We start from the raw sequence: 21,027 nt of genomic DNA on the forward strand, positions 1-21,027 counted from the left end.
CCTCTACATAACAGCCCTTCAAGTACTTGAAGATGGTGATCATATCACCTCTCAGTTGTCTCCTCTCCAGGCTAACCATACCCAGCTGCTTCAGGCTTTCCTTGTGGGACTTGGTCTCCAGACCCCTCACCATCTTCGCTGCCCTTCTCTATCCTTCTTCAATTATGGTGCCCCAAGCCGAACACAATACTCCAGGTGAGGTCTAACCAGAACAGAGTAAAGCAATACCATCAGTTTGCATGATATGGGCACTACTGAGGCACTACTGAGGGACTGTGGCTCAGTGGTAGAGCATCTGCTTGGGAAGCAGAAGGTCCCAGGTTCAATCCCCGGCATCTCCAACTGAAAAGGGTCCAGGCAAATACGTGTGAAAAACCTCATCTTGAGACCCTGGAGAGCTGCTGCCAGTCTGAGAAGACAATACTGACTTTGATGGACCAAAAGGTCTGATTCAGTATAAGGCAGCTTCATATGTTCATATGTTCATATATGTACTGCTGATATAGCCCAAAATCGCATCTGCCTTCTTAGCTATCACATCACACTGCAGACTCTGTTCAGTCCTGTAAGTCCCCTAGGTTTTCCCCACACACACTGTTGTCAAGACAAGTCTCCCCCATCCTATAATGATGCATTTGATTTTTTTTTTTCATATCTAAACGAAGAACTTTACGTTTATCCCCATTACAATTCATTTTATTTGTTTTAGCCCAGTTTCTCAGTCTGTCAAGATCATCCTGTATTCTATTCATCTACATTGTGGTACTACATTGTGCTCTCCCTCCGTGAAGAAGAAGCCCTGGCTGTCTGGGAGGGAAAGGGTTGGTGCTGAAGCAGCAGGCGCACATGGCCGGTGGCCAGCAGGGCCCAGGCGACCTCTCTCTGCAGCCCTCCTGGTTGCCAGGATGTGCCACTGGGAGCTCTCTACCTGCACATCCAGGTGAACTTTCACCTTCCTCCTGCCCCTGTTCCGGTCACAAGGCCCTCCTGCATGGAGTTTTCAAGCTGCCTGCCTCTCCAAAAACCTTGCTCTTCTTGCCTTGAGGAGGAGGCTCTTCCCACCCCATCCCATCCCTGGCTCTCTTGGATGCCTACAAGCTTTCCCTTCCTAACAGATTTTAGATTTTGGTGTCAGGGACAGCAACATTACAAGGGACACAGTGAGGAGGAAAAGCAAACATTTATTTTGCACAACACATATAGAGGCAAAAAAAAGCTAGTTTAGCTTCTTAACTAACTTCAGCATTCCCCCCCCCCCCATTTTATTCCTCATTCTTCTATGTGGGAGCAAAGTGGGGATGTAAATTAAGTACATTGAAATATTTTTAAAGGTCATGCTTGGGGGGAGGGAGGTCTTTGTAGGGAGGAACTTCACAAAGCTTACTGTGGAGGAGGAGGCTGGGGAGGCCAGCTCTGGGTTGGGAAATTAATGGCGGCTGTGCGGTGGGGGACACAAGTAGGTAGCCTTGCCTAGGGCACTAAAAAGCCTGGCACCAGCCCTGGGTTCTGAAAGGATTGTTCTCAGATAAAAGTAACAGAAGCTATGGTATTAGCAATATTTAAACTTTCTTGTATAGTTACTTGTGTGTACATTTAACTGAGTTCAGTAGAGTTGACTTCTTACTAAGCATGGTTTGGATTGTAGTGTTAGAAAAGTATTGCCAGTAGTAAATGGTTGAAAGCAGGCCTCCAAAAATGTTATATTTTACTTACATGAAAATTCTGGACAAGGTAGAAGAGTTCATTTTGTTTCAGTTAGATCTGCTAGCCTGACATGAAATCAGTTTGTTTGCAAATTGTATAAATATTGCAAAATGTTAGAAGATATGGGCGCATAAGGGTATTAGTCACAATTGTAAGATCATGTTACAATGGAGTTGTTACTCTACCAATCATTTTCCCTTGTGCCTGCTGTGAAATGTTGGTTTATAAACTGTCCAGCTGTTCTCTGACCAGATGAAACATTTCATTCTTCTCCATATCCCAGAGGCAAATGTTTACAAATCAAGATTTTAAAAACTGATCTAGTAATTTTAAATTTTCTTAAATATAGGGAAAGGAAAAAAAATTATTTTTATTAAGTATTTTAAATTCTCTTTAATGGAAGTTGGGACTATTGAATCTGATCCTGCTGACCTGGGTCCTTACCTCTGTTGTGCTGTGTATTAGAATAAGATAAAGGGAGCATGAGGAAGACAGCAGCTCTTTTGTTGTTACATCTCCCCATACAATTGTTTTGTTGTGGGTTGAATTTCTAAGTTTCAGCTGTTGGTGTTCTGGGACAGTAAGGCATCAGGAACCTTAATTATGTAAGCATGCAAGCAATGGGTCCCTGGGTCAGATAGCCAGCTTTCTTCAAGTATTACTGGGATGTGGTTTTCATCGCTGCAGCAAGATAAGTTTGGAACTCGAGGGAATACAAGCTAGCAAGATATGAGGAGATTCTATCTTTCAAGGATAAAAATGGAATCATAGACAGGAGAGAAAGCATTGAGGCTTAGTGAGGAGAAAACTCAGGGTCATAAAGAGACAAAAGCAGATAAAAAGAGAGAAGTCTGTGAGAATAGACTTGGGAAAGGAGGGACTGGGAAGAAGTAATAAAAAGTTTCACACCATTTATTTTATTTTATCAAGTAAGGTTTGATTTTAAAAATCTTTTTTGCATCTGTACATTTAAATTAAGAAAACAAAGCTACTTTGACCATAACGTAAGTTAAAAAACAAAAACTCTTCCAAAGCCTGACTTATTAACCATATTATCACCAGGACAAAATTCACATCCAGAAGCATTTTAAAGACCAACAGAATTTTCCAGATAATAATAATAATAATAATTTAAAAAAAATATTTATACCTTGCCCTCCCCGCCGAAGCAGGCTCAGGGTGGCTTACAGGACATGGTGGGTCACACCATGATGTAACAATAAATACAACATAACCATTAAAATACATTTCTTAAACCAGCAATTAGATTAAAATTTTAAATTTTAAATTACAGTATAAATTAATGGTGCTACATTCTTAATATACATGTAAACATAGCTTATTGATGCGATGGTTCCATCTTAATATGCCAGCTGGAAAAGGACAGTTTTGCAAGCCCTACGGAACTGATTAAGGTCCCGCAGAGCCCGCACCTCCTCTGGCAGCTGGTTCCACCATTGGGGTGCTGTTATCAAGAAGACCCACTCCCTTGTTACTTTCAGTTTGGCCTCCTTTGGCCCGGGGATTTTTAGTAGATTTTGTGAACTAGATCTCAGTGCTCTCTGGGAACATATGGAGAGAGACGGTCCCTAAAATAGGCAGGTCCTCGGCCATATAGGGCTTTAAAGGTAATAACCAGCACCTTGTAACGGACTCGGTATACAATTGGTAGCCAGTGAAGCTCGTACAGCCTAGGCCGCACATGTTCCCACCTAGGTAGACCCACTAGCAGCCTGGCTGCCACGTTTTGCACTAGCTGGAGTTTCCAAGTTCGGTACAAGGGCAGCCCCAAGTAGAGGGCATTACAGTAGTCTAGTCTCAAGGTGACCGTTGCATGGATCACTGTTGCCAGGTCACCGCGCTCCAGGAAGGGAGACAACTGCCTCGCCCGTCTAAGGTGGAAGAAGGCGGACTTAGCAGTGGCTGCTATCTGGGCCTCCATTGTCAGGGAAGACTCCAGTAGCACTCCCAGGCTCCTGACCCTGCGCACCGGTACCAGTGGTGCACCGTCAAAAACCGGCAAGGGGATTTCCCCACCCGGACCGCTGCGACCCAGGCAAAGGACCTCTGTCTTCGCTGGATTTAACTCTAGCCCACTCAGCCTAAACCAGCTCGCCATGGCTTTCAACGCCTGGTCCAAATTTACAGGGACATTGTCAGGCCGGCCATCCATCAATAGATAGAGCTGGGCGTCATCAGCGTACTGGTGACAACTCAGCCCATACCTCCGGGCAATCTGGGCAAGAGGGCGCATGTAGATGCTGAATAACATTGGGGAGAGAACCGCTCCCTGAGGCACTCCACAGTTAAGTGGGTGTCTCTGGGATAATTCTCCCCCAATCACCACCCTTTGTCCTCAACCCTCAAGGAAAGAGGAAAGCCACTGCAAGGCTAACCCCTGAATCCCTGCGTCGACGAGGCGGCGAGCCAGCAGCTGGTGGTCGACCATATCGAACGCAGCCGATAGGCCTAACAACAGCAGTACTGCCAAGCCACCTCTATCCAGATGCCGTTGGAGATCATCCATGAGGGCGACAAGCACTGTCTCCATCCCATGGCCCGGGCAGAAGCCGGACTGGTATGGATCTAAGGTAGAAGTGTCATCCAGAAAACTCTGCAACTGCAACGCCACTGCCCGCTCTATAATTTTGCCCAAAAAGGGCAAATTTGAGACCGGCCGATAGTGCGCCAATTCGGCCGGATCCGATGTAGTCTTTTTGAGGAGGGGGCGGACCACTGCCTCTTTGGGAAAAAACCCTCTGACAGAGCTCTATTGATGATGTCCCATATGGGACATCTTAATTCCTCCTGGCAAGCTTTAATTAGCCAGGAGGGACATGGGTCCAGATTACAGGTTGTTGGGCGTGCAGTAGAGAGAAGTCTGTCAACTTCCACCAAGCTGAGTGGGTCAAAGCAATCCAGGATCAAACCAGAAGGCAGGCACGGAGCCTCGAGTTCACATACTGTATCCAATATGGCGGGGAGGTCGTGGTGGAACGACCTGACCTTGTCTGCAAAAAATTCTGCAAAAGCCTCACAGCCAATCTCTAATTCCTTAACATTTGGTCTACCCTGTGGCAGAGTTATAAGATTCCGAATTATTCTAAACAATTGTGCCGGGCGTGAATTTGCAGACGCAATCCTAGCCGCAAAGTATATTTTCTTTGTGGCTTTGACTGTCATCTCATAGGGCTTCATAATCTCCCTATAAGATGTTCTAGTCGCTTCGTCACGAGTACGCCGCCATTGCCTCTCTAGCCGTCTGAGTCCTTGTTTCAGCTGGCATAGCTCCGGGGTATACCAAGGAGCCAGCTTAGTACGAGGTCGCAGATTATAAACTTTTGTGATTCAAATCTCACTTTTATCAGATACAAAGATCCATCCAGGTAGTAAGTCAAAAGGGTCTTGCAAAGAAGGGCCAGTCGGGATCATCTCATGTAGGTACAATGCAAAATGGAATCAGAGTTGGGACAGAAGCATATAGGTGGAAAATACCAAGAAGTAGCACCTGTAACGAGATAAGAAACATGTCTCCATCCCTGATGGTGAAAGGGAGGAGGGTGTCCTTTGTCCTAAACTTGTTGATGACTTCATGTTCAGCAATGTTGCATTGTAATTTCTCTTTGACTTTTTTCCTGTAGGAGGTCAGCAATGGAATATCCTAGGCAATTTCCCCCCGCTAGTTTCTGAGTACTGTAGTTTTCAAGGCAGATGTATATCCATTTATTTGTTTGTTTGTTTGTTTGCCTGTTTGTCCAATGTTAGAGTAGAAGGGCATTGTTGAAACTATATGGTGTATATAACATTGGAAGATGAGCTAGTAAAGGAACCTGAGATGGTGTGGCTGAACTGAATTTATCAAGAAGTTCAGGACAATGGAATAGCACGTGCAGTTCTGCTTACTGTGTCTCGAAAACGACCTTCTGCAAAAAGTACAGAAGAGGGCAACTTTAGGCAATTAAGAGGTTGGAACACCTTTCCTGTGAGGAAAGGCTGAAGTGTCTGGGGCTTTTCATTTTAGATGAGAGATGACTAAGGGGGGATGTGGTAGAGGTTTATAAAATTATGGACAGGATAGTAGAGAAGACAGAACTTTTTCTCCCTCCCACAAAATACTAGAACTTGAGGGCATCCAATGAAGTTGATAGACAGTAGGAAATATTTCTTTATTCAATGAGTGATTAAAATGTGGAGTCCACAGCCAGAGGATGTAGTGATGGCCAAAGGCATTGACAGGCACAGACAACTGTAAGATAGATTCATGGAGGATAGGTCTGTCAGTGGCAACTAGTCGTGGTAACTGAAGGGAACCTCCACATTCAGAGGCAGTAAACCTTTGAAAATGAGTGCAAGGAGACAAGAGGGGAAGGCTCAGAGCCTCTATGCCCTGTTTGCCTTTCAGATTAATTGGTTGACCACTGTGTGAGACAAGATACTGGATTACATGGATCACATTGGGACTGCATTTAGGCAGGTCTGCTGGGTAGAGTTTCATTCCGGGGTGGGGGGAGGACCTCACCTGAGGTTGCCCATTCCTCTGGGAGCTGATGAGATATGTTTTCTGACTCAAATGGTCACATGTTCTGAGGGGGATGCCTCCTCTCCCTCAGTTGCTTTGCCACCAACAAAGTATGTTCATTTCCTTCAAGCTGGCAGTTTTTTCTTACTGCTGAGGTAAAACTTTGTGTTTGCTTCCCTCTTCATTCTGAAAAAGAAGAAAAGGAACAGTTAAGTTTAAGATACAATGGTTTTGTGTCTCAACCTGATCACCGAGTGAAATTACCACACAATTGGCTGCATAGAGACTGAAAGGGCTGCATAGTCACCCAGCCTTATATTCTTGGGACTATTCCTTTCCTTGTGAATGGAGATGGTTCAGAAGGCCTTATTCAGAAAGTGTGCCTGGTGTGGTACACAAATGACCCATTATGTCAAACGTGATCTCTACCTCCTGTGTCTAGGCTAGAAACACAATTTTGGGGCCTGCAAGGCATGCTAACAATTCACACCTAAAGTGTGTGGGCGGGGAGGGGGAATAAAGCCTCATGTCTTAAAGCCACATTGTGAGAGAATGTGCTCTCTTTTTCTGATATACCCACAAAATTAGCCACACCTTCAGAATAGCCATCAAAACCACCTACTGTGGCATTGGTTCCATTAATGCCTTGTTCAGAACCACCATGTTGCTGATGCCCATTGACCTCCACATCAGTTCTGAAAGGAGTACATTGGAACCCCCTGCCAAGAAGGCTAAATCCAAGACTGGGCTCAGAGACAAGACTAGACCTGACTATAAAAGCCATCACACCCACTTGGTTCTGGCCCCAGAACTGGCACCTGAACCTGAGAGCATCTTCAATGAATTTCCAAAAATGTCTTCAATACATTTCACTTCTCCTGCGCATTCTGTTTCAGAGGGTGAAATCACATAAGAATTGATGATGTCCATGAATCCAAGGCCAACATGCTTGGATCTGGGGATACTCACTCCTTAGCTGCAGGCACTTCCTCCATTCCCATGGTAACTATATCCATACTACATTATCACCAAGTTACTTGCAAGAATGGAGCAAACTGTCTGTCCATTGCATTGACCCAGTTGCCCACCAGCCTCCATGGCATTGGATCCCCTTTCTGCGTCCATCTCAGTCCCACCCAGAGCACACAAGGTAGAGCACCTCCCACCACCACCACGTCCCAGAATCAGAAGAAATGTTGCTTGAATCTGAACATAGTTCCGGGTCATCTTCAGATCCATCCCCTAATGAAGAAGTTGGAGACTATGCCTGTTTCACCAAATGAAGACTTGCATTTATACACAGAACAGATGGTGAGAATGACACAGACACTAGAGATCAAAATCACCACAACAGAACAGAGGCCAAAGGAAAAAAAAATACTAAGCCAGCAGATGCACTTGGATGAAAGGCCTATTAATCAGATGGCTTATATTTCCGTATTTCTGATTATCAGACCATCATGGTGGCCAATCAGTTGTTCTTGTGGCAGAAGATGACTCCATACCAAGATTTCACAAACTGAGGCTGTCAGACTCTTGAAACAACAAAGCAGTGGTGCTCATCATACTGTTGATTCCGCACTGAGAGCAGAATTCAGTTTTATTACTGAAAAACACATTTTAGCCCAATCCAATTTTTACTTGCTGCAAATCTGTGCCATTACATTTGAATATGTGTCTGCTATTTTATAAGATTTTTTTTTCTGGTGCACATTTACTGTTAATTATTAATTTATTGTAAGGAAATCCCAAGAACTTAATGTAGATTTAATTTGATTATTTGATCTATGTCAGATGTAATAGTGACACACCTAGACAAACTCTGCTGCAAATGTAGGTTTTTATGTATTTCCTAACATAAGGATTTTTAAGTAGATATAAGATGTGGAATAAATAAAAATATTCACAGATTTTAAAACTAAGTATTCCTCCACATTGTAAAAAAAATAATGGTATGAATTCCAAGCATTAAAACATACGAAGAAGAGAGTATACCATCTAAAGTGTAAATGATTGCTTGTATTCTGGATACTAGACTTGTTTCCAGTGGCATTTGTAGTATTTTTTCCCCCCAGATCTGAGCCACAGGTGCAAGGAAATGACTTCACATGTGAAACATTAATCAGTTTGCTCCCCCCCCCCCTTCATTTTGACTGCATGCTTGGTATGTTTTTAATAGTAGTTTTTGTTTATTTTAGTTGAACTAGCAAGAATGTCTGGAGTCTTAGGGCAGCATTTTAAAAAAATCCATTCTGTTTTCTATGAGAGAATTCATTGAATAACACCTTTTGATTAAGTTTGTGTAATAAATGTAGTGTTGGTAACTAAAAATAAATAGAAATGAATAGAAGTTGCCAATCCACTTGTGCAGTTAATTTGTTTTGTTTCATAATACAAAGTGAATATTTAAAATCAAATTGTTTGCAGACTTTAATTTTAGCATTATAACATCTGCTTGAAAAGTAACAAGCTAAAACATTTAGGTATGATCAATTATTGTGTTTGAGAGTATGCTGTTTTCATATGGAGAGATGAAATGTGCTAAAATGTATAACTAAATTAGAAAATGCTATAACATATGAATATTTATTTGTTGGATGGACGTATGATAAATGTAGGTCCAATTCCATTCTTTCAGAACTAGCAGGGCATTTTTAAGTGACTCAGAAATTTGCTAGGCAATAAAATTTGCTCAGTTAGATATTACTTTTTCTACTTTATGATGACAATTTGGAATTTTTACAATTTAGGTCAGTTTTGATTATATTCCATGCTTCAGGTTCTCGCTGCTAATAGAAAGCATACTGTAGTAGTATGTTTTGTTTACAGATAGATTAACCAAAATGAATAAATGCAGTTTATCCAGTTTTCAGATAGAGAAAGTAGCAGCTTTATGTCATTAGAAATGATCTGATCTGTTTCACAGAGAAAATATTGCTGATACAGATTGAATCCTAATGTGGTCATTTCTGACTCCTTTTAAAATTCAGTAATACAGTATGAAATTTACAGTGCAATTCAGAAATCTACTCAGGCTTTCAAGGAATTGTGTGGAGGTAGAGAGAAGTCGGCTGAAGCTTGTTGGTACTTTCCACCATCATCAGTTTAAATCAACCCATCCTCAATACTGTAAATTCCTCAGAACTGAAGAGGCCAAATTCTTTATTCTCCTTATTTTAATTTCTTAAAATAATGTAATTTTGTACACAATAGGTATGTTACTTTCTTTTGAGACTGGGTTGAAATTTGACTTGTCTAGCTTTCAAACTTTATTCTGTCTAATGGTCAATATTTGACAATATAGTGGTATAAATAGGCTAAATTTGCTTTTTAACAGAAAAGTGTTCGTGTGTATGGGAGAGTGATTTTTGCTCAGTTCCTCCTCTTTACTGCAGGCCCTCATGCTCAGGTATATTTTCAAGGTTTTTTTCTGTAGAAAAATCCCAGCAGGAACTCATTTGTATATTAGGCCACACACACCCTGAGGGCCCCATTTTTCACACTGGGGTGTTTTGTAGAATAAGCCCAGCAGGAACTCATTTACATATTAGGCCACACCTCTTGATGCCAAGCCAGCTAGAACTCCATTCCTTGCGATCCTGCTAAAAAAAAAAAAGCTCTGTTTATTACAAGGGATCTTTTGATTCATCAGAAAGGTTTTTGGGGAGCACAGAGTGCCACTGTGGAAAGGAGAATTCAGGGAAAGTCTTTTTGCTTCTGCTATTACAACTATAGTATCCAGTGCCATAGAACTCCTTGGAGTTGCAGTTGGATACAAACCTAATAAATAAAAAACTAAACTAGTATACGAATGAATTCATATTTTTCATTAACATATTATGCCTTGCAATTAATGTTGGAATTCTCTTAATAGTTATTGCGTGTGTCTTGATATGGTTATTTATCTTTCAAAAGTTTAGAGTAGGAGGTTATATAGGTATAATAAATAGGGGTTTGTTTGATACCTGGGAAAGGGTGGTTGGCAGCTAGGATTCTATTTTATTTTTATTGTATATCTGTGTTTGTAATTTCACAGTTTGGAAGTCTAGGAATTTCATCAGCATTTCCACCTCATTACTTTCTATGAAAAACTGAATAAGCAGTTATAATATATTGCTAAGGTTTTTAAAAGTTGAATTGTGATATTTTTCTTACATTTCCAGGACTTTCTTCACTTGTTACTGAAGGACATCCCACAGTTAACTGGGTAGGTAAGAATCAAGTTGAACAAGAATACAGGATGAGTAATCTATTAAAAAATAATTTTGCACTGAGTAACATCTGTACACATTTTTAGAGTATTTAAGATGTTAAAATATATATGGAATTCTATATAATTCGCATAGATCAAAATAAAGTTGAGTCTCTCCGTTGTGAGAGAGAGACTCCCAAGTGACTTAATTCAAACTACTTTTTGCTACTCCTTCAGTTTCACAGTTCCTTTATAATGCATAGTGGAAATCCACTGATCAGAGCAGTCAAGAGCACATAGAACGCGCTGAATGGATCTTTGAAGTCTATTTAATACCTATTTGGAAAAAAAAAAATCTTGAAATTGCTGTACTATAATCAGGGCTTTTTTTGTAGAAAAAGGCCAGCAGGCATTCATTTGCATATTAGACCACACCTGCTGATATCACCATTGTTTCACACAGGGCTTTTTTGTAGAAAAGACCCAGCAGGAACTCATTTGCATATTAGGCCACACATCCCTGGTACCAAGCCAGCCGGAACTGTGTTCCTGTGCATTCCTGTTCAAAAAAAGCCCTGACCATAGTTAACACATGCATGCCAGATCCTGCCTCACAAGGAATACATGCTTGATTCTGTATTATGAAAGGCAACAGTGTCAGGTCTTTGCTTTTTTCAATAAAGATTTTAATTTTTCATTAATGCTAATTAAGATTTTTTAAATCAACATCATTCTCTATTTCTTAGGTGTTTATGCATTTACATTTGAATAAGGAGACCACCTTTGGTCCAAGTATGTGCCAAGAATATTTTACTTTTCAGAAAGAACATTATAAAAGTTCTGTTTATGTTAGCTTTCCTCCTTAGAAAGTATGGACAAGTTTTTCGTTTTATGATCATTTATTTTATAGCCAGGTATATGATATACTGCCAGAGTTATGTATGGTAAGAAGATAAAATGTGTTGCCAAGTATAACAGACTATTGTGTTGTACAAAGCTTGCTTTCATCCAATCTGGTGGTTATGGAACAGCACTTTCCCATTACTTAAAAAAATACAGTTGTGACATAACAAGATAGGAAATTATGTGTTGTACTTCTAAAATGACACATATTTCAAATTGGTTTATAGTGACCAAAGACTGTAATTAGATAATAATTACTAGAATTTACAGCCCGATCTTAAATCCCAACCCAAAGGGCTTAGTTTACTCAGATGTACATTCACTACAGCAATAACAGGTGATAAGAGGTAGGGATAATAAAGTATAACCGGTAAGGACAAAAATTGAGGGCACACAGTTCTTGCATCCGATGAAGTGGATTTTTATTCATGAAGAATTATACCATAATAAATATGGTGGACTTTAAGGTACCAGATGATCCTGTATTAAGTTTTTTTGTGTTTGTTTGCAGAAATGGTATGACAGCATGTACATATATGTCACAACTGAGAAGCTTAATATAATCATAAATGAAACCAGGGCTTTTTTTGAGCAGGAACACAGTTCTGGCTGGCTTGGTATCAGGGGTGTGTGGCCTGATGTGCAAATGAGTTCCTGCTGGGCTTTTCTACAAAAAAAAAGCCCTGTGCGAAACAATGGTGAACAAAACACTGGTTATATATCACTGATATATGTCACAATTGATCTTTGGTATTACTACAGGGATAGGAGAAGTTTAATCATAAACAAAATACCAGATATTTCAGAAACTGACCATAGTTGTTTGGATATTGCTGAAGTTTTTATTAATTATACAACCCCTGCACGTTTTGCATACAGGTTTGTCAGGGGAAATCTAATAAAATAATAGGAAATAAAATATATTTAAATATATTTTGTATTTTATTACTTCAATAGATTCCCCTTGGCAAGGCTGTATACAAAACACATAAAAGTTGTATAAATATTATTTCCCTCTGCACCATTTCTTCCCCTTCATTTTGCATTGGTGTGTCTCCCCCTTTTCTTTATTGCTAGAGTTGGCAGGTAGATATCCTTCCCATTATACAGAGACTTTAGGTAGATATCCTTCCCATTATACAGAGACTTTATGATTTGAGTAAGCCCTAGGAAAAGGTATGGTAATTACAGAGTAGGGCAGTACAGAGAAATGTTAAATTTCTCAACATTACCCAGACCAACCTCATAACACACAGGCATCTAGCATAAAAATGGGCTGGAATATACAGAAGCCACTGTACCTGACATCATGTTACTGCAAGTAATCAAGGAAGGCTGGCAAGTCACTATGTACCTGCTCAGTGTTTTAATCTTAAAACAAACCTACCTGTTATTGAGAGAGTGTTGCCTAGAAGTCTCCTTTTGGTAATGCCCAAAGCATTGTAAAAGAACCTGTGTCAGAAAATACACGCAGGTCATTGGGGTATAGAAAACAGCTATAGTGGCCTTAGGTGAAGCTGCATATTGAGTAGATGGTTAAAAAAAGAATAAAATTACACAGCCTAGCCAGTGAAAAGGGCCCCTGTGGGTAAACAATGACAAATTACAGACCAAGTATTATTAGGACATATTGTCCTTAGATTATAACAATCTGCTTTCAAGGCATAACATATCACATACATCAATATGTAATAATTACTCTCAAGTGCCTGCATATGAATTAGTTTACCATAAGTTATGGTCTTTAACATGGTGTGAAGGTTGTGGACATTACATGTTATCTAGAAAGGCTGGTAGAGTAGTCATGGTACATGTTGGCAGCAACAATGTGGGAAATGTAGTCAGATGATCCTGGAGGAAAAATGAAGGCTGCTAAGCAGCCGGAAATTCAAAGCCCGATCCTCCAAGGTAATCTTCTCAGAAATACTGTTTTTCCATGTGCAGGGCCAGCTAGACAGGCACAAATTAGGAGTCTTAATGCATAGATGAGATGATGTAGGGAGGAAGGGATTAAATTTGTTAAGCACTGGGATGCTTTCTGGAACAAGCAGGACCTGTACAAAAGATGTGACCTCCACTTGTCCCAAGAAGGAACCAGCATGCTGGTGGCAGAGCAGTTTTTAAACAAAATCTTGGGGAAAGCTGTCAGGAGATTAAATATCTCTGGTTCAGGATGGGTCATCTCTAAGAGATGAAGCAGGTAGCTGACTGTTCTAGAGGAAAATGGATTAGAACTGGCCACTGAGAGTTACAGACAATTTTAATTTTCTTACAAGGTCTAGAAGCCACAGGAGGAAGGTTGCAGGCCTATTGTGCCTGGGGAATTATAGATATTTTATGTACAAATGCTATATTTGTCTGAGGTAAAATAGGGGAGCTGGAATACTTAGTGTCAGAGGAGAACATAGACATTGTGGGCATTTCAGAAGCTTGGTGGGATGAGGATAATTAGTAGGATACAGTGACTCCTAGTTATACATTATATTGGAATTATAGAGAGGGAAAAGTCAGAGGCGGAGTGGCCTCTGTATGTCAGGGAGAGTATATGGTCCAGTAAAATAGAGAACCTATGAGAAACAGATTAATTTACAGAAACACTATGGGTGGAAATAGTGTTCCCAAAAGAAATCTTAACTCTGGGACCTGGTTATTACCCACCAGATCAAAGGTAATATAAAAACAGCAAAAGAATTAAGGAAAGCAGCTAGATGAAATAACTTAGATAAAAAGATTTTAATTTCCCACGCATTGACTGGGTCAATGTGTGTTCAAGTCAGGAGAAAGAGATTTGGTTTCTAGATGCTCTCAATGACTGTGCCATGGAGCACAGTCATGGAGATGGTCACAGTCATAGAGATGGTGCCATGGAGATGGTCACAGAACCTACTGGTGGAGGCAGTCCTGGACTTGGTCTTAAGTAATGCTCAGGAAGTTGTGAGATAAATTTCAGTATTTATTTAAATAGGGAGTTGGCCCAAAAGACTAACACAACCATATTTGAATTTAGAAGAGTAACATCTCTCAAATGAAGGGGATTGTGAAGAAGAAGCTGAAAGGAAAGATAACAGAAGTCAAATCTCTTCAAGAAGATTGGAGACCATTTAAAATGTCAATCCTGGAAGGTCAGATAACATGCATACTGCAGGCTAGAAAAGGTACAAACAGGTGTTTTAAAAGGCCTGCATAGTTTATGAACAAAGCAATGGAAGCAGTAAAAGGTACTAAGGATCCCTTTAATTGGTGGAAATCAATTAAATGAGGTAGATAAGTGAGGTAGATAAAAAGGAGCACATGCTTTGGCAAATAAAATACATGCCATCTATGTATGGCTTTGCTCACTGTGCTGGATTCCTCGTCTGATGAAGTGTTTTTTTTTTTTTTCCCCACTTATAGATGTTTATTCAAGAAAAAACAATACAAACAAAAACCAAAAACACTACCAACAATTAACATTACAATAGAGAAGAGAAGAAAAGAAAAAACACATGTCCCACCCCCACCCATTTTCCACCACCACCTGTGAAAGGAGCTTTAGGAGCATATAAGAATATTAATCTACTGTCTCATGTCATATCCCATACCTTTTGCCCATGTGTATACTGGCTCCCAAGTCTTTATACATTCTTGCCAGTTTCCATCTCTCAACCTTATAGTTAAAACATCCATTTCGGCAGACTCCAGTAATTTAAACAAAAATTCTTCCTTACACGGAATTTGGGGGGATTTCCAATATTTTGCAAAGAGAATTCTGGCTGTTGTAATCATATATATTACTAGTTTTTTCTCACCCTGTGTTAAGTTTTCTCTGCATATACTCAACAGATAAAGTTCGGGTGAGTGTTTTAACCTTTTCTTTAATACCTTTTGAATCCATATACTTATTTGTATCCAAAATTTTTTAGCAATCTCACAGTTCCACCAAATGTGGTAGAGTGATCCTCTAGCTTTTTTACATTTCCAACATTTATCATTATAGGTTGGGTTTATTCTGGCTAATCTCGCTGGGGTCAAATACCACCTATACATCATTTTATATAGGTTTTCCTTGAAGACTACCGATTTAGTCATTTTAATATTAAATTTCCACACCTTTTCCCATTCTTCCAATCCGATCGAATAGCCAAAGTCCTGTAACCATTTTATCCAGCTCTCTTTGACTGTTTCCGACTGCATTTCCATCTCCAATAACCAGCTGTACATTTTTGAAATAAGGTTTTTGGGTTCATGTATCATTGTGTCAAATTCATTTACTTTGTTCTCTTTAGGAAAGCCCACGCTTTTGTCAGATTGATATATTGACTTAATTTGGCATCTAACCCACCAATCCGGGATTACATTTCCTTCCAAATCTAGATTATTTTTAGTATCTAACAAAATTGAATAGTTTTGAGGATTTCTCCAATCATATAAATTAGGGTGGGTAGTTGCTTCCACTGGCGAGACCCACAATGGAGTATATGTATAAATTTTCTTTTTAATCTCAAACCAAGTCTTATAAATTGCTTTCCGGACTTCATGTGCCTGGAAGTTGGTGTTTTTTGTGGAGGTCTGATACCAAATGTATGCGTGCCAGCCTTTAGTTAGTCCTGCCCCCTCTAGAACTAGCAATCTTTTATTTTCTAACAAGCACCAATCTCTGGCCCAGGCTAAACAAGAGGCTTTATAATATAAGCGCCAGTTTGGTAAGGCCATACCCCCTCTTAGTTTACTCTCTTGAAGGATTTTTAACTTAATCCTTGGCTTCTTGTTTTGCCATATGAAAGTCAAGATCATCTTATTAAGTTTTTGAAAAAACGAATTGGGTAGTTGAACTGGGGTCATCTGGAATAGGAATAGGATTCTAGGCAGAATGTTCATCTTTATTGTAGCTACCCTTCCCAAAAGGGAAATTTGCAAGACTCGCCATTTCTCCAAATCTGTTTCCACTTCCTTTAAAATTTTTTCGTAATTATCACGATAGAGAGATTTCACATCATTTGTTAAATAAATTCCCAAATATCTAATTTTCTTCTCTTTTTTAAAGCCCGATTTATCTTCTAATTGTTTAATTTGTTCTTTATTCATATTTTTAGTTAGAAATTTGGTTTTCTGTATATTAACTTTGAATCCAGAAACTTCTCCAAACTGTTGCAGATTCAATTTTAGTTTATCAATCGAAGAGATCGGATCCTCCAAGAAAATCAACAGGTCATCTGCGAATGCTTGAATCTTGAATTCTTCATTCTTTATCTTCAGGCCTCTAATTTCAGTATCTTCTCTTATTTTTTGAATCAAAAATTCTATTGTAGTTACAAAAAGGAGAGGGGAAAGAGGACACCCTTGTCTGGTCCCCTGTTCTATTTCCACAAATCCAGAGTTGTTCCCATTTATATTAATTCTTGCCTTTTGCTTAGTGTATATAGCCTCAATCAGTTTCTTAAAGTTCTTACCGCAACCAATAGCTTCCAATACTTTGTTCATAAAGTTCCAATTCACGTTATCGAACGCTTTTTCAGCATCCAATGAAATTCCTGCAAATTGCTTGTCCGGATGGTCTCTATAGTATTCCAGGATGCTCAAGAAGTATCTTAAATTCTGCCGCATCATTCTTCCCGGTATAAAACCCGTTTGATCTTCTTGCACTATATTGGTTACTATTTTCTTGAATCTGTTTGTCAGTATCGTTGCGAAAATTTTGTAGTCTGCATTTAGGAGAGAAATTGGCCTATAGTTCTTGATTTCCTTAGACACTGTTCCTTCTTTATGAATTAGTGTGATCAACGCCTCTCTCCAAGATGTTGGAATTATTGCTGACTCCTGAATTTTCTCCATCAATTTTTTATAGGGAATTAAAAGTATATCTTCAAAGGTTTTATATACTTCCACCGGAAGACCATCCAGGCCAGGCGTTTTGTTAGGCTTCTGCTGCTTAATTGCTTCAATTATCTCATGGATTGTAATAGAACTATCCATTGCATCTTGTTGTTCTTTCGTAATTGGTTTCACATTAGTACTTTGAATATATTCTTCTTGCTGTTGTTCTTCAATTTCCTGTTTTTTGTATAGATTTTGATAAAAATTTTTGACTATTTGTTCCATTTGATCTTCTTTTGTAGTCTCTTCACCTTCTTGGTTAATAAGCGATCTTATGATTTTTTTTTCCTTTTCCTTTTTAAGTTTATATGCTAGCCATCTGCTTGTTTTATTTGCATTTTCGAAAAAATTTTGCTTGGTCCATTTCATTTTCCTTTCCAGTTCTTCTGTTAGCCATAAATTTATTCTGTGTTGCGTAGCTTGTATTTTTGTTTTTATCTCTTTTGTGTTTTTAATTTTCTGTTGTCTTTCTTGCTCCTTTAAGTCTTTCACTAATTCGTTGTATAACTTCATCCGTTCCCGATTCCTTTTTGCCGTGAAACTAATAGCCATCCCCCTAAAGAATGCCTTGAAAGTGTCCCAAATATTCTGAATACTGGTATCTTCTTCCACATTACGCTGAAAAAATTCTTTTATTTCTTTTTTCGCCCCTTCCAAAAATGCTGTTTCTTTTAAAATTTGAGTATTCAAAGTCCAGCGACTATTCCTTGATGGGCAATATATCATCACTTGCAATGGATTATGGTCGGCAAATGTTTTCGGGAGAATATTGGCTTGAGTAACTTGCGGAATCAGGCCTATCGTCATCCAACACATATCGATTCTGGACCAGCACCTGTGAGCTTGTGAGAAATGTGTAAAATCTTCTGTTTGTGGGTTCTTCACTCTCCAGATATCGATAAGGCTTAACTCTTCTACCATCTTAAGAAAGGCCTTTGGCAAGACACTACGTGATAGATTTTTCTTTAACTTTTCAAATTTTTTATCTTTTTGAGGATCAAATACGGCATTAAAATCTCCTATGATACAACAAGCTTCTGTTTGTAGTTCCACTAATTTCTCATGTATCTTTTTATAAAAAATTTCTTGCTTGTCGTTCGGAGCGTATATGTTTACAAGCAGTATCTTTTTTTTGTTAATTGTTATTTCTATTATCAGGATCCTTCCCATTTCATCTTTATAAATCAGTTTAGAATCTATATTATGATGAACATAAATGGCTACTCCTCTTCTTTTCCCTTCATCACACGAACAATATAACTGTCCCAATCTTTTATTTTGTAGAAACTTCCTATCTCTTTCCTTTATATGTGTTTCCTGAAGGCAAATAACTTGAGCTTTAGTTTTCTGAAGTTGTAAAAAGGTTTTCCTTCTCTTCTTTGGTTCATTTAAACCGTTCACATTTACCGATACAATCTGTAATCCCGTCTTTTTATTCATCCTAATATCGTTTTACTTCCTTCTGTTGCTCTTTGGTCTCTTTTAGTGAATTGTCTTGTTCTGACTCCTTCTCTTCTGAGTTTATAGGTGTCCTCTACTTCCTTTCCACGCAGGTCTGTTTCTTCCTCTTGGTCTTCCCCTATATCAGAACTCTGGTTACTTGAAGCCACAAAGCTGCACCAAAAGTCTTCCATTTTCTCCAGAGTGGTAATATTATATCTCTTGGCCTGGTACGTAAAAAAGATTCCTTCTGGCACCAGCCATCTAAATTGAATTGCCTGCTTCAATAGCCAACTAGTCAACTTCTTATATCCTTGTCTTCTTTGACGAACTGACCAGGGAACATCTTTCAAAACTTTGATATTACTGTTTTGCCAGGATAAACCTTCCTCTCTTGCCTTTCTTTGAATCTTCTCACAGATTGTTCTTCTAACAAACCTTACTAAAACTTCCCTTGGCAGGTTGTGTCTTCTAGAATAGGAGGAAGATATTCTTCTTACCCAGTCAATCTCACTCTTTCCTCCCTCCAATAATTTCTCTTCCTCTGTATTTAGTATCTCCAACATTTTCTCCTCCAGGTTCTCTCCCCTATCTTCTGGAATATTCTGGAACCTTAATACATATGCCGCCTTTTCCATTTCTAATTTTGCTACTTTGTCTTCCAACTCCATTAATTCGTCTTGATTCTCTCGCACCGTCACTGTGGTGACCTTATTTTGATCTTCCAGTCTTTCTACTTTAGCAACCAAACTATGCACTTGCTGTGTGTTTGCTAATAATTGTTTTTGGAAATCGTCCATTTTGTCATTGGTTTTTTTAATCTCCCCCATCAGGTCCATTTTCATCGCTTCCAGGGTTTCTTGGCTTTGCTTAAAATTTGCCACCATTATTGCTTGTAGTTTTTCTATGGCTTCCTGATTATCTGTTGGTGGTAAAGTTCTTTGACCTCCTGGTGAGGTGCCCTGACCCACTTTTTTAATTTTGGCCTCCATCTGCCTTTCTTTTTTCTCTTTATCTCCCATATTCTTAGTCTTCCTGGTCACTGAAAAAACATAAAATGACTTTCTCCTAGTTTCATATAGCTTCTGTTTCAATTATTACTCATAGCACAGAACCCAAAGCTTCTGTTTCACTTCTCACTTGCAGTACAAAACAATTACTTCAGAATATTACTTCAGGATATTAATATATATTGGCCATTCAGCAGTTATGAGCCCCTTTAACTGCTGCTACTAAGTACATAAGTCAAGTCAAACCCCCACCATTTCCTTTTATCGTATCTTCCCCAAAATCAATAAATCAATTTCACTGGTAAATCAAATCCTCATTTCATCAATACCTAAGCAAGTAATAAATTGTAAATCAATACCTCTTCCCCTAACCTTTCTTCACATTAGCCATTCATTATTTAGCATATAGTATAATATTCAAAGTTTATCAAACACAACTCACACTTCAATATAATCCTGACAGCTAAGATCCACTGTTAATTTTGAGTTCAGTCTTATTAATTTTACTTTATTTTCTTTCTTCTTTCTTCTTATTTTTAGCTTCTTATCTTCTTCTTTCTTTCTTCTGTCTTCTGTCTTCTTTCTCCCCTTTTATTTAGCCGTTTACAATCTACTCCGGGAGAGTTATTATATATAGTCTTAGTCTCTGTCTCTATTTCTCTGGTTTTTATATCCTTTTATTTCTCACCCTTTCTTCAAGGGAGGGACAGCCGCAGTGTTCCCTGCTAAGAACTGCCTCTCCCTCTCTTGATAAGCCTTGATTTTATCTCTCTTTCTCTCTCTCTCTGTCTCTCCTTCTCTTTCTTTTTCAGTTTTATTAGTCGTTTTTCTCTTTCCCGCAACCTTCTAAAGTCCCGTCACCAGTCTTTAGCTCTTAACCCGCTCTCCGCCGCCGCTTCCTCTTTCACTCACCACTCTGCGCCATCTTTCACCATGCTGCTTCGCTCCAGTCCATGCGCCCAGCCATTACTCCCCGACTTTCCGTTCACCACCTCTATTCAACAAAGCCGTTGCCGTTTCTCCGCTTCGCCGCTTCACCGCCCGCTTTCATTCCGCCTCCCCGTCAACTCGCCCCGACGTCTCGGCACTTTCTCCACACTCTGCTATGGCCGTCTCCGTCTAGGTCAGGGCCACCAACGCCTCGGACTCCAGTAGCTGGCTAAACCGCTCCACCCAAGCTACTCAGCCGCCACCGCCACCGCCGCTCTCGCCCAGACAGACCTGTTATACGGTCCCTTCCACCTCTCCGTTGCCGCACCGTGCCGCCGGCCGCCTCTACTCCGACTTTCGCTTCCCCGCTCTCCGCCGGACGGTACTTTTTCTTTCAATGGTCTCTCTTTTGATATTCCGTTTATGCTGACAATTAGAAGTTTTCGAATTTAATCTCAGCTCAGGGCAGCTCGCTT

General features: G+C 39.6%; 1 protein-coding gene across 1 annotated transcript in view; it reads left to right on the forward strand.

Moving 5' to 3' along the window:
- Nucleotides 1-21,027, forward strand: part of AOPEP (aminopeptidase O (putative)) — a 392,059-nt gene that overhangs the window by 152,770 nt on the left and 218,262 nt on the right. Inside the window, exon 10 of the mRNA XM_060235458.1 lies at nt 10,387-10,430. Coding sequence (XP_060091441.1) covers nt 10,387-10,430 — 44 coding nt within the window. The remainder of the gene's footprint in view (nt 1-10,386; nt 10,431-21,027) is intronic.

The sequence above is a fragment of the Heteronotia binoei genome, chromosome 4 (assembly GCF_032191835.1).
Source record: "Heteronotia binoei isolate CCM8104 ecotype False Entrance Well chromosome 4, APGP_CSIRO_Hbin_v1, whole genome shotgun sequence".
In the NCBI taxonomy this organism is placed as follows: Eukaryota; Metazoa; Chordata; class Lepidosauria; order Squamata; family Gekkonidae; genus Heteronotia; species Heteronotia binoei.